Genomic DNA, 14,801 nt, shown 5'->3' with positions numbered 1-14,801 from the left:
GCATAACTGGAATTCTTTCTTGGTTTTTCTTCTTCTTTGTTTTTGCTTTACGCAAACCGACTTTTTGGTACATTAGCGCCGCCTGCTGGATAGAATTTAGTATAAAAAATAAAAGATTTCTGGGTTAATCTGCTTGGGGTCCCCAAATGTTCCATTCCGCCTGTTTCGCCTTACTTTTCCAGAATTACGTGGATAGAATTTAAAACAAACAAGCAAACAAACTACACAGATTAAGGACTTTAATTTATTTTATTCAGCATTAGCATAGCCTCCATGGCCTTCTGTTGCTATAATGTAGTGTTTTACTCATTTGCCTAATAAGTAAAAGAACTCCTGTTCCCTCCCAGGAGGAGACACAAATTCCTTGGGGGCTGTGTCAGGAAGGGCATCTGGCAAGAAAATCTGCCAAATCAAACATGTGGAACTACCTGCTGTGGTGACATCTGGTGAAGGGAGCAGCTGAAAATAGCTTTAAATGAGCATAAACTTTCTCTGCTCAGTAGTGTGCTTATGCTTCCATCTGATAACCCATGTCCTCTGCAGAGAAGGCATTAACAATGCACACCAACATCAGCTCAACACCACCTTGACAATGAGTGCAAGTAAACTACTATAATCATTGTTTATGTGAGTAAAACACTGAGATTTTATTACTTAGCACATGCAGGTTTTTTGTGATGAAGATTTTTGTGTGTGCATGAATGAGCTGATTTTCCAAACTGTATCTTTAATCCCTCCTTACCTTTAGCAAAAACACTAATTTAACCCCTGACCTCATGTCCTGAGGTATGTATCAACTTCCAATGCGATGATGAGCAAGGACTTTCCCCTTCAGACTAGCACACACTTATGGTTCATCCAACAAGATCATAGAGCCATACCCAGGGACCATCAAAGTATTAACTTTTTCTAGGGCTACAGTAAAGTGGAGGTGGCCTCTGATGTGGCATAGAGGTGTTGTAAAGAGGTCCACATCAGGGCTGCCTGTATATCGACTGAAGCAGAACCACCAAGGCCCAGAGGCTGAAGATGTTGCACAACAGCAGAAGGCAGTGCAGACAAAATGCACAGTACAGTTTTCGTTAACATAATTCAGAATTTCTTACATCAACCTTTCAGTATGTAGGATTATTAAAGGTGAACCCTGAACATTTAAAACTGGGATATCAAACGTACGGCCCAGGGGCCAGAGTTGAGCCGCCAAGTGGTCAAATCCTGACCAATGGATGGCTTTGGAAAATGAAAAAGGTGGAAATGGCAGGAAGGCCTCATCGCAAGTATAATTTGTGTCTCATTTTAAAATAACCCCAACATGCTCATTATTTATAAAATAGAGTATAATTTGAGTGTTTTTCTTTTCTTTTTAAATAAAACCAAATGTAGTCAGACAGTAATACTCAGTAAAACAAAAACAGCAACTTTTGGCTGCTCCCTTACTCACAGGGGGACACCACAACCCCACATGTTTGAGTTTTACTCCAGATGTCCTTCTTGAAACAAGCCCAAAAGGACTACTGTATCCAGCACTGAACTAGGGAGCTTTCGCATGTTAGGCATATGTGTAAACCACTAAACTACGCAGCTACCGAAAGCAAACAACCAACCAACAAAACCAATAGACAAACATTCTCACACTTATCTCCATAAGTTTTAATGACACAATTTGTGTTATAGTTGTGCCTCTGAACACCAGCACAGTAGGAGTGACTGAAGTGCAGTTCAGCCTTAATCCTTAAAACTTAAGTCATTTCAATAAAAGTACTAACATAACTGTTTAGGAATTGCAGCCACTTTCATGCACAGTCAAACATTTCCAGAGTAACTGGATGAACTCGCAGAATTTGAAACATAAAACAGTTTTTATTACTCCTCCTTTATTGCCTTCATACTCAACGTTCGGCTCCTGCTTGTTTGTGGGTCAGTTTTGTCTTCAGTAACTGAAAAGCATGCTCTTTTAGATTTAAATCAGGTGACTAACATGGCCACTAAGGACATTTCTTTGCCTTGAGAAACTCTTGGATTGCTTTTTCAGTATACTGTGGGTCATTTTTCACTTGCACTGTGAAGTTGCGTCCAGTCAGTTTTGCAACATTTGTCTGAATCTTAGCGGAAAGTACAGCCCTGTACACTCCACACTGGCTACTTCTGCCATGCCATAACATTTCCTCCACTGTGTTTGACAAATAATCATGAGCGATTCCTTTCCTTTTCTCCCTTTAGAAATCTTTTTGATTATTTGCTTTAGTCTAATTTGAAGTCTTCATTTCTTTTTATTGCAAATGCTGCATCTGTGATGAAGGTGCTTTTCTCTTGTGAAGAAAGGTTGAGGTGCTGCTCTTCTAGAAGCCCATGCACTGCCCCATGCAGTCCTTCTGTCATCGTGATTATGAGATGATAGTGAGAAAGCCCCTCTTTGACCCAGTGCTGATACAGGGTTTCCTCTCATCGCAGTGTGACTTGTGAACAATGCTGGAGTTCATATTTATAACAGATGAACAGGAGCTGCAAGCAGACTCACTTACACGAGTATCATCTGAGCGCTGCTTGAGCGGAGGAGTTAACACACTATATATTTGCTTAAATTTGATTACTGAGCTAGAAATAGTTACGAATCAACATCTTATGCATTCTTCTACTTTGTGTGTGTGTGTGTGTGTCCGTGCGCGCGCGCGTGTGTACATCCTTTGATAAGAAAACTTAGAAAAAAATTATTTCGAAGTTTTCACGCAGTTATGACAGATGCCCCCTTCTGTGGATGTGAGCGTGTGCGTTTCTGTTTCTTTAGATTTAGCATTTTTTTCCGCTCAATGTGTCTGATTGATAAAGATGATCGATTTGAAGGTGTCCGTTGTTGTTTCGGCTCAGGTTTGTCTAGAGAAGCAAGTCAGAAGGAAGTCTGCAACCATTAAAAAAACTTAACGTGTCAGCTGGTTTAACGTTTCAGTCAGGAAGCGAGAAAGACAATGCGGAAGATAATAAACGCCGTGCAGTTGTGTGTGGGTGCGCGCACAGTGGCGCGCGCGTGAGTAAACCGCGTAGAAGCGCGAGCCACCAAAGAGGGGTTCCCTTTACCTTACAGTCGGCGAAGGGTGCAGAGCAGCGAGCCTGTCTCAGGCTTTTTCTTCTTCTTTTTTTTAAATGCGTTTAAGCTTGGACAGCAAACAGCGACGGAGAGCTGCAGAGCATCGAGTGGATACGCGCTCCTTTTGGTCTGCGTCGCGTTTGAACTTTTCTCAAAGTGAAATGACCAGATTTGAAGGTTAGAGTGACGCGTCTTTGCGCCTGTAGTCGTGCGCTCTCACGACGAATTCAGCTCGCCAATGCCCAAGGAGTGCAGGAGAAAGAGCTCCAAGGACTTCGGGTTCTCGGTGACTGGGATAAATGAGGCGTCTCGTTTAGAGCGACGAGTGGCTGCCAAGTCTTCGCAGATTTGCGATGAGCTCATTGAGACAGCCGCTCAGATCGCCCCGTCGTCCGGACCGCCGATTGTGATGGATGCGCCCCGGGTACCGCAGGTCACCATCACCCCGGAGGGGGGCGGCTGCTCCCGGGAGATGCAGCAGGAGGACTGGGATCGGGCGGTGGACGGTACGCTGCGCAGGAAACTGTCCAACTCCTCGATCTCCTCCACGGGATCCTCCGCCGTGGAGTCCGAGGATGATCTACTGAGTGACAACGAGAGCAAAAGCAAAGGCATCGTCACTTTAGAGCATCTGGTGGACCCCGGAGAAGTGAGTAAACTGCAAAGAGATAGCGATCTAATGGTCGGTGCAAGGTCGCCACGATGTTCATTTTCTCTTAAACAGTGAAATATAACCGAATGCACAGCTAACAACAGTAAAGGTGGAGAAATGCCACTCTGGGTCTTTTTATTTATTTATTTTCAAACCGCCATCCTGACCCCCATCTGTGTGCCTTTGCAAATGTGCTATTACACCGTGAAGAGCTGAGGGTTAAAAAAGAAGAAGAAGAGGGCAAAACAATAAAATAAACAGCACTTAAACAGCAAGCTACTTCCTAACAAAAGACCCACGGGGACTGTTACTGCAGAGAACAGGCAATTACAGAGTGATAACAGCATCCTTTCATTTTATATTGTTTAGTTTTCAAATGACATAAACATACAGTCTGAGTTCTCCAGAAACACATCCCCTGGGAAATCACGTCACGTCACGTCTACATTTCAAGCTATCTTCCATCTCTTGTTTTAGTCATAGAAGTTCTGGGAAATGTCAGTTGTGAGTTATACTGGTCTGACAGGTGTCTCTTGCTCTCTATACAAATACATATGTATGAAGATGCTTTGAGATCTTTCAATAGCATTGGCAGAAAGCACAGGAGCATTGTGAAACTCTGGGTGACTCTCACCCATTTAAGTGATGTTATTGCTCCTTATGTTCAATTGGTCATTAGAGCCTTTCCCATTCCATTAATGACCAGGCTGTAAGAAAAGAAACTGACATGAAAATGCTGCTAAAAGCTGGGTAGCCTTTGTTGCGTGGAAAGTATTGGACGACTGATGTCAGAGTTATGTATCATCCTGTTTATTGGTTTTTATCTTCAAGGCCACATGAAACTACTTGAGAGAAAAATACAACCTTTTTTTCAATGGGATGTTTTGCACAAAAGATTGTGCCAAAATGTCTTTCTTTTCTTTTTTTGCACAGCTCAAGCAATGCAAATTATTAATGTCAAAAACGGACCTGTTGAACGTCAAGCTTGATATATTTTGGAACTGTACGCCTCGGCCTTTTCCCTCCTTAAGCACACAGGCTTGTGTTGAAGGACTGGCCTTTCACCCTCACTGTGGGTGGAAATTTGTTTGTATTTCACATTCTTGTGGCTGGCAAGTGTCAGGGGACATGCTTGCGTTTGCATTAAAACTGAGCTGTCTATCAAATCACACGATCATTCTGATTATTGTACAATTACATCCGAACAGAACGTTTTTGCAGTTCTGGAGCTCGATAGCTGTCTCTTCACATGAGCTGCTGGGAAGTTGAGTGCGATTACAGTGAGTCACATCTGTGTTTCTTCACTCTGAAAGCATAATCTGCTTTTTGTCTTCATTGTCACCACTCTCAGACTCAGACTTTCTCTTGGCTAGCGTGCGTGCGCCTGAAAAGCTGACCATTTTTCTTTGCCTTTCCATACAAGGTCCGGATCTGTCACTTTCTTTTAAACAGACTGAACACACATGGCCCGTCTGACCCAGAGGACGATCTCGCTGAACGTCACGGTGTCCAGTCTGTTAGATTCCTTCCTAAATAAAAGGTCGTTTTCGTAACTTAAAATGGAAAGAAAATGTCACTTGTGTCAACTCTGATAAAAGCTACTGTTATGCTCCTCTCCCATCAGCCCACACTCCAGCCCACACAAGGACACCCACACACAGAGTAGCATAGGCTAACTTGTCATTGTGTAATAAAGTTTTTGTGGTCAGTACCCAATTTTAGTTTGGCCTTTGACATTTAACAAAGAAGCGCCTCAGGAAGTCAAATACACTCACATATCAGTAGCTTTTACTTGTTTACATTTTAGGGCAGACGCTGCACACAGTTTAAGAGATGTTTTTAGCCGACTAAACAGCAGGTGGACACGTTCATTTGCCAATCTCGCAGTGCTTTGCATTCAATTACCACGTCAAGGTGGCTTCACGTGGAAGGCATGAGTTATTGTGGCTGGTTTAGCAGAACCTGGCTGAGTCACATAAAGTCTGATTTCAGCTATGTGTGTGTGAGTTTTTCTTTTTGGAGTGTTGTTTTTGACTCCTTTGTTCAGATCAGCCTGTTGAGTCAGTGTCTCACTCACACAGTAGGGTGTTACAAAGAAAGGTGCGCCTGACGGAGCAGAAAAACATTGTCGAAGGGTGACCTTTAAGCAAACATTACACTAGTCCTGGAGCTGGATTCCTTTTAATTTGAAAGAGCAAACACGCATTATTCCACAGCTGGTGAATAATAATGAGACATTATTTGATAACTACTTAACTTTAAAGCGCTTTGCTGCAAAAAGCAACTAAAATGCAAGACACTGTTAAGGATTCAGCCACTGTTTAAAAAAAAAAATCTTTTTGGTATCCCGCCCTTATTAGATCTCTATGCAATTACTCGGATGGTGGAGACAGAGAATAGCTTTCTTCTGCACAGTTTTTCAAGTTTTTCTCGTTTTCACTTTTGGGTTGCATGTTTGTTTTAATATCTAAACCATACTTTTTATCATTTAAAAAAAAATGTCCATGCTTTTTAAAATTTAACATATGTTCTTTTAAGCTCTGATATGGTTTTATGACCTGTGAATATCTCTGATATTGGGCTATAGAAGTACATTGAACTGTATTGAACCGAGTTCTAATTTAACATGTGTCTCTGTGTCTGTGGAGGCTGATCTCTGTTAGGCAAAATCAGAGTAACAGAATCAGTCATGGAAACATGCATCGTTGCCAACAACCTCATAATGTCATGCATAATAATAGGTATAGGTCACAGATGTCAGCTTACCACAGAATAACTCTTCACTAGACTTTGCTAATATTAGATAAGCAGAGCTCAGAATGCTGGCACTTTACTTGCAAAAGCATTTTTTCACTGTTTCTCCATTGGTGCTTTTTCTTTCTAAGTTAAAGTCTTAAGTGATTTTCTTTTTTCCACCACCTGTGCCGAGGCATGTTTTGAGCTGCTATTTTTTCTCTAGCAAAAATGTAGTGTGAGCAAACCTGGCTTTTCAAGTTCCAACATGCGAGCGAAACCAGTATAATATCCAGCGTTATCAGTCCAAACTCTTCCGTCATCAAGGCCAGTGCAGCCCAGGGTGAACGATGTGAAGTTTCAATGTCAGACTGTGTTTAAAATCTAAATACTGGCCTAAGAGCTGCAGGGTCGTTATGTTTACGATAAAGAGCAGAGTTCAGATCTAAGCCTCCGGTTCCTCTTGCTTGTGGATGACAGCAAATTATTCCTAAATACTAAGATTCCACTGAATTTCAGCCAGTAGCTACTCGAGCTTTTCTCACGTTTCTCTCACTAATGTGCTGAAAATGTGTGCACTTAAAGTACCTAAATTAACTGATAAATCAAGAAAAGCATCTGAAATTAAACCTGCTTGCTTGTGGAAGTCTTCACAGTGCAGTCTTATCATCAAACAAGTAAGAGTAAAATCAAGTGAAGCATATCACCTGACATTTAAGAGAGCCCCGGCTGGCCCCTGAAGACTTCTGCTATTAGCGAGGATGGTAAACTGTGAGATACTCAAGCATGAGCTGAGGGTTTCACTGAGAGAAGAGCCCCTGTTTCATTTCCTCTTTCGATCAGAGCACACAGACTGTAATGACCTCTCAAGGCTAAAACCTAAGCTCCAAGGACACACACTGGTCTTTCTATCCCAAAAGTGGGAATGCATTTATTTTGCTTTAGTTGCACTTCTAATTAGTTTTGAGATGATCTGAAGAAGCACAAAAAATCTTAGTGTTTTATTTAAGATTTGGTAAGTTTTCTTGGAGGAAAGATAAACAGGCAGTTCCACGTAAGTGTGAAGCATTTCTGTGTTTCTGTAAAAGTGCAAGCTGTTGACGTGTTTGTTCTGCGCGTGGTGTGAGACAGAGAAAGAGAAAGAAGAAGAAATTGGGGATGATGGTAAAAGTAATCCACAAAAAACAAAACCGATTCACCAAGAAAACGTGGAATACTCCTGAGTCATGTCATTTTATTTTTACTTTCAGACCTGCTAAATTTTTATTGGTTAGCTAAGATGACAAATCCTACTTAAAGGTGCATTCCAGATTTTTCCACTGCAACCAGGAAAGGAATTAAGCTGCAAACAGGCTCCTGGTTTTTCAGCAGGAGGTTTTGGAGACTTAGATTCTCTCACTGTGAATCAAAGTTGTCAGCAAATCACCACGCCACGTTGGAGATGCTGAATAGCGATGTTGAATGAGATACGAGTTTCCACTGAAATGGCATTTAACTGACCTAGATAGGGGGTTTCATGCAGAGGAAAACCAAAAACCTGGCATCAGCCTCACTGGGCAGAGTTTCCGTGTGATCAGATAACTACTCAGTGAACAAAGTGGAGTGGACGAAGACCCGTTAACACCACTCCTTCCTGCTATCAGACCAATAAAGAGCCCACAGTTAGACCCTAGTGCTTAAAATAATTCTTAACTTTAGCAGGTTTTGAAATGTTGCATTTCTTTTAACTCAACATGAATTAATTTCTTTTCTCTTTGTTCTCTTGCATGACTTCACCAGAGCAAACCACCGTGGTGGAAGCTAAAGACGTTCGTCCACTGGCCGTTCAGTGTGTCCCAGAGGAAAAGAATAAACTGGGTCCAGTTAGCCGGGCATAAAGGTGTGATCTATTCACATAAACCAAACTTGACTCAGACAAATTACATAATATTTGTCTACCGGTTTAGTGGAAGTAAATACTGCAAGTTGTTTCCCCATATTTATTGCTGCCCTGAACTTTGCTATACATTAGTCATGTCAGACCAGACGTTAGTCATTAAACTGCCACCTCTGTATTACAGAGGTTTGTGATGCCCAGTAGAGCTCATGTGAGAAGAACACATAGCAAGGGAGTCATGTCTTATGGTGCCTACTCATCCTCTCCAGGTGCTGCCCCCCGACTAAACCAAAGCATTTCCTGAAAATCTGCTGTTCTATGAAAGTACCAAATTCTCCCAACATCGCCTGGTAAAAGCTGACAGTAACTAAAAAACAATTAGGCAAGAAAAATCCATTACAATTGCACCCCAGCTATAGACTGTATATAAAAGATGGACGTAGCTAGCATTAGTTTTTGAAAGCTCTTTCTGAAGCTTCAGGTTGTTTTTTTGGAACCTGATGGGAACATATTCAGACAAGAGGGTGGTGGGCTGCGTTACACGCTAACTCTAGCAGTCCTGGTTAGCGACTGTGTGGGTGACACAATGCCTGCTAATTAGTACTAAGTAACTATCATACTATTAAAAAAGTAGATTGTTATGCAACAAATATACATTTTGGACAGGCCATTCCTAATGTTGTTTGTCAGATAATCGTATTAAAGTGCTCCAGAAAACAAATACAGTCAAAGCACACAGTTCTATGGCTAAATTAGGTGGATGAAAGGAGTTGAAGCTAGTCAAAGAATCCACCTGCCATTCAAAGATGTCACACACTGAACTTTCTATAGGATTTCAGTCTGTGTGTAGTAAGGATTAAAGTTAGGGGCGTGGCATATTTGATTGATAGCTTCTATTATCCTATTATTAGTTTAAAATAGCCTATATCAAGGCGTATATTGGGTCTTAATAAAATTTCAGCCCTGTTTTGTTGTTAAGAAGAGGCAAAGAAACGGGAGAGACTAAAGCCATTTTTAAGCATGTTATTTTTATGACTGAATTTGGTATTTGTTACATGAGGGTCAGAGGGCGGTTCTTTTGGAACCTGCCTTAAGTGGCCAATCAAATAACTGCAGCAACTTCAGGTACCTCCTTGTTTTTCATCCACAGAAGTCTTCGCTTGGTTACGAGTCATTTAATTTAATTTAAAATAAAATTTAATTCAAAAGAATTATATTAGAGTACCTACTTGTCACAGACAATGAATTTACATTGATGGACACTTTAATTTCCCAGTATCACCCAAGTCTCCACATGCAGGTATATTTACCTCACACTGGCAAAATCAGGCCGTTGTTCATTGCTGTTTTCATCTAATCTCAGGCAACTTCAAAGCAGCAGACGAGGGCACCATTCTGAAAAAGTTCTCAGAGAACGAGATGCAGTGTTTCGAGAAGCTGAGGAATGACGCATTGCTCCCGTTTGTGCCTGGATACCACGGAGTTGTGGAAAAAGACGGAGAGTCTTTCCTTCATATGACTGATTTACTGGCAAACTTTGACCTTCCTAATGTTATGGACTGCAAAATGGGAGTAAGGTACGAAAGTTATGTCTTCATTACATGTAATTAATTTTTATGCACTGTTTTTATTTTTTCTGCATATGTATTTTTTGATAATAGAGCCATACATACACGTAATACATGTAACTGCATTAATAATATTTCTTTTTTTTTTATCACTACCACACTATTCTGCTAGTTGTTAGTTGCTAGTGTTTTTTTCAATGAATTAATAAGGAAAGTGCAGGCGAGTGATGGTACATACAGCTTAAAGTGGTTTTGCTCTACAAGGGAACACCTGTTCTAACTGCAGGCTATATGCTTGGCTTCCTGCCACAGCGGGTGGGGTGTCTCAGTGTATCATGTGCACAAATAGGCAAACACACACATGCGCACGCACACGGGCATACAAACACACAATGGCATACATATATGCTTGAATGCACACATGAGCGTATACATGCATATGTTAGTGCATGCAGAGGCATGCAGGTACCGACACTCACCCCTCTGAGGGTTTTGTTTCCGGTTCAGCAAAAAAAAAAATACGCAGACACACATACGCACACGGACTTAGAGACACTGACTCACACAAACACACGCGTATGAGAGTTACACACACTACGCTTACAGAAACACCCAGCATAGCGTTTCATTGCCTGTTTGGTGCTCGTGTGTCTTTATTTCTAAACTATTCGTATGCATACACAGAGTTTCACACACTCAGGGTGTCCCTGGAGACTCCCCTTTGTCAAAAACACTCTCAACCACACAGTTGCAAAACCGCTAAGTTGCACAAACACACACTCACGCTTTCACTCAGCTAAACGCTGCACACTGGAGTCTCCTCTTAGCTTCCCTCTTCAGCACAGAGGAAGTGTGGCTCGCAAACTGAAAATGAAATTAGCATCTGTTGGCACGTAACTTTATCGAATGAGTATGCCAACTGTGAGTGTGCTGCTGTAATGTTCATAAACAGAAATAAAGGCTTTTAGAGTTGCAGGTTTTCTTTTTTCCCCCTCTTCTGTGCACTGATAAGCTCTTCTAACATTTGCTAGAAGGATGTAGATCTCTTTGGCTTTTAGCACAACTAAAGAAAAATTGCTCTGTAAAGTTGAGTATGAAAAAGGAGTGGGCGAGTGTTGACTAATCTTACTTATCTTTCATCTTGATTACTCAAGATAAGTGATTAAGACCAGACAAACCCTGAAAGTTCACTGACATTTCTGTGCCTTTAAACTTCTCACTTCAAATGCCAATAGCCTAAATTCAGCACCTGAAAATCCTTTGCTCCATTCTTGTTGAAGGACATACCTGGAGGAGGAGCTTGTGAGAGCGAGGGAACGGCCCAAGCCGAGAGAAGACCTCTATAACAAAATGGTGGAGGTAGACAGCGAGGGGCCAACTCCTCACGAGCATTCCCAGCGCGGGGTCACCAAGCCTCGTTACATGCAGTGGAGGGAGTCCATGAGCTCCACCAACACCCTGGGCTTCAGGATAGAGGGGATCAAGGTAAAAGGAATGATGTGCTATGATGTGGGATATTTTTAGTGTGATGGAAGGAAAAAATAAACTTACACAAAGGATCAGAATCCGTATGTATATCAGTCATATCAGGCACTGTAAGGTAAAGCATATAATATTTAATATTTGAATTTCCTTACACCAGTATTCGGACAACAACTGGGGAAATAACTGCCTGTAATATGAAGGCTTTCTCACTGACAATGAACTCAGACTGAACTTCTCTGCTCTTTGGATCTTTTTTAGCTTATTCAAGGTCGTTATTTAGTTGCCTTCAATGTTACTCTTTTTTTCATTCCCACTACTCTGATCAGTCACTATTGGCTACACCAAGCATCCCCTTTTGTTAAAGATCTTTGATAAGCTTACTGCAGCTACGCAACACCAAACAACAGCAAAACAGAGACAGCAATAGACACCGAATGTAGTTAGGCACTTAGCAGTGGTGCTGATGGAGACAGAGAAAGCGAAAGTGATTGATAAGATAAGATAAGATGACCTTTATTAGTCCCACAGGTGGGAAATTTGTTTTGTTACAGCAAAGTGCAAAGTTATGTAGCAGAAATTAGAAAACACTGGAAAGCAATAAAATAAAATAAAATAAAATACCATATACAATAGAATAAAATAGAATAGAATAATATATACAATAGAATAAAATAGAAATACAAATACTATATACAACTGAGTAGGAAAATACAAAAATACAACTTCGTCAGAAGAAGAATTGCACATATAGCAGTCTTATTGCACATGTGTGGGTTTGTGTGTTTGATCAGCTGCAAAAGTCTTTATTGTGGAGTCTGACAGCAGTGGGGAGGAAAGACCGGGGCTTCATATATATTAAGTCTGCAGCCAAAAATTAATTAATTGCAGTTTTAAATCAGAGTTTAACATCTGAGTTATGTGGCCTCCTAGTTACTCTTCCTGTGCTACACAACCTTAAATTTCAGTTCACACACCAGATAATTATCTTGAATTGAACTTATTTTATTGTGTAATGTTCATATGAGGCATGGTGCCACATTGTGGTTTGCACTGTTGCCTCACAGCAAGAAGGTCCTGGGTTCGAATCCAGCATTCCCGTGTGGAGTTTGCATGTTCTCCCAGTCCAAAGACATGCAGTTAGTGGGATTAGGTGAATCGGTGCATCTAAATTGCCCATAGGTGTGAATGGTTGTCTCTCTCTCTTTTTTCTTTAGAAAAGCGACGGCACATGTCGAACTGACTTCAAGAAAACAAGATCGAAGCGGGATGTCATCCAAGTGTTCAAGGACTTTGTCGGTGGAAACGTCAACATTGTGGTACGTGGCAGTCAGTTATCCTCTTCACGCACATTTTTATTCATCCGTGTAAGGACTCGGAGTAGACACACAGTGCAGCGGTGCAGGCGTTAACCTGAAACGGCTCATCAGCTACGAATGCAGCAGCCGAGTAAGCTCCCACATCCGCGTTCAGTGTTTGAACAGATAGAAATTGTTTGTCGGCTCTGCCTTTACATTTGAAAAAAGCTCTTAAGGCAAACAAAAACTGCCTCGAAGCGATCTACGAGAGTAAACCACAGAGCAAATATTCACACTGTGATGCTGTTTGAATTTTCTATTAGGGAGGAGGTTCTCAAATATACACTCTGCCTACATCCTGTTGTGTTCCAGCTATCTAATCCATCTAATATATGAATTATTTTAATTTCTTTTTTCAACCGCAGAAGTCATATTTGAACAAACTGACAGAGATCCAGCAAGCCCTGAAGACATCAGAGTTCTTCAAGCGACACGAGGTGAGAGCTCCTCTGCGTACAGTAAAGATGTGTGGCAAATTAAAGGGAAGCAAACAAAGCAGCCAAATAATATTTTTGCACCTGGCACTTCCTCCAAAGCCCCACTCAGGGGAACAAACAGTTTTTCTTAGAAAATATTATCTTACTTATTTCTTTTTTTTTTTAATGACAGGCTTGAGATCGCCATCAAACACACACCGGGTACTGAGTGTTACATAATAGTATTACTTGCATAAAAAATATTTCAACATGAAACTGGACTGTTAAAGTTAACATAGGTAACCGGCCGTGTATCCGTGCTGCTTACACTGAACAGTGGCTGAATTATCACGTTATTTTTGGCCAGTTGTACGTCATGTAACAGCTAACGATGTGTTGGATTAAAAAGAAAAAGTACTGCTGCAGGTTTTTTTAATATGTCGCCCATCTGTATTGATGCAAGAGTGGATTATTAAAAGCAGAAGATGAAGAATCAAAAGCTAATACTAACAGCTTTTTGTTTTATCAGGTCATTGGCAGCTCTCTCCTCTTTATCCATGACCATACGGGCAACGCGCAAGTCTGGATTATTGACTTTGGCAAGACCACGGCATTACCAGAGGGCCAGACATTAAGCCATGACATTCCCTGGCAGGAGGGAAACCGGGAGGATGGTTACCTGTGGGGTTTGGAAAACCTCATCCACACACTGGAGTCTGTGAGCAGTGCCGCCGGCGCAGAAACCAGTAGCTCGGTTACCAAAGAAAACAGCCAAAATACAGAAACACACAGCCAGTGACCTTTGACTTAACGGGTTTAAGGAACAGCAACTATATTGATGGACACCGCAGGATGGTTTCAGATATGATTGATTGCTCTGGGTTATTTTTTTTAAGCACAGAATACTAAAAATGAAAACAAGAACATGACGGGCATCAAACGTAGATCCGAGGCTCAGGTTTTCACTGTAATGTGACCACATTTAGCATCGACACTGACAAAAAAAACGATGCTGTGCGACGGATGCTGAACAGAGAGAAGCAGGCAGTTTTGTCACTATAAACAAAATGATTGAGAAAATGCACCGACACTAATTCAGCCTCCTACACGATGAACAGAAGTGGAAGTGCAGGCATTGTGCATTTCACTTTCAGGATGTTACAAGTGAAAAGTCTCATGAAAATGTGCCTGTTCATTGTCTCAAGAAGCGAGCGAACGAGCACAAGTTACAGACTCATTCTCACGTTACACCACTTACTGTAACCATCAGCCTTCAGTGTATTATTAAAGGTTGGGGTGTATGTTCAGTATGTAACTGTTTGGCTCACAGACCTCACAGTTATAACTACAAAATATAGCACATTCCCAGTATAGCACAGTCTACTGCGTAATGATTGGAGTGTATTATGTGTGTTAGTCTTTGGTGAACTGTCTTTCATTGTATAGCAGATTATTTCTCTTTAATCAAGTTCATTCCTGTCATCAAACTTGTAATCGTTTTTATTTCCGGTGATGGACGTCATCAAATGCAAATGTAAATGAAATTAAAATGGGAACAGCGTTTTTCTTCTATCTTTAACAGTGGAACACTATTTCAGCATGTGTTACGCGTGTTAGTCGGGACAGAGTTGGCG

The 14,801-nt window shown here is 41.2% G+C and overlaps 1 protein-coding gene across 1 annotated transcript; it reads left to right on the top strand.

The window, feature by feature from the left end:
* Positions 1-2,889: 2,889 nt before the first annotated feature.
* Positions 2,890-14,737, top strand: itpka (inositol-trisphosphate 3-kinase A). Its single transcript, XM_031758390.2, has 7 exons — positions 2,890-3,731; positions 8,247-8,346; positions 9,707-9,920; positions 11,192-11,396; positions 12,611-12,712; positions 13,117-13,188; positions 13,697-14,737. Exons 1-7 carry the CDS (start codon positions 3,321-3,323, stop codon positions 13,964-13,966), a joined length of 1,374 nt encoding a protein of 457 aa, XP_031614250.1. The 5' UTR covers positions 2,890-3,320; the 3' UTR covers positions 13,967-14,737.
* The last annotated feature ends 64 nt before the right edge of the window (positions 14,738-14,801 follow it).

Source organism: Oreochromis aureus, linkage group 19, assembly GCF_013358895.1.
Source record: "Oreochromis aureus strain Israel breed Guangdong linkage group 19, ZZ_aureus, whole genome shotgun sequence".
Classification (NCBI taxonomy): domain Eukaryota; kingdom Metazoa; phylum Chordata; class Actinopteri; order Cichliformes; family Cichlidae; genus Oreochromis; species Oreochromis aureus.
Note: the sequence above shows the minus strand (reverse complement) of the source record. Positions and strands in the feature narration are given on the sequence as shown.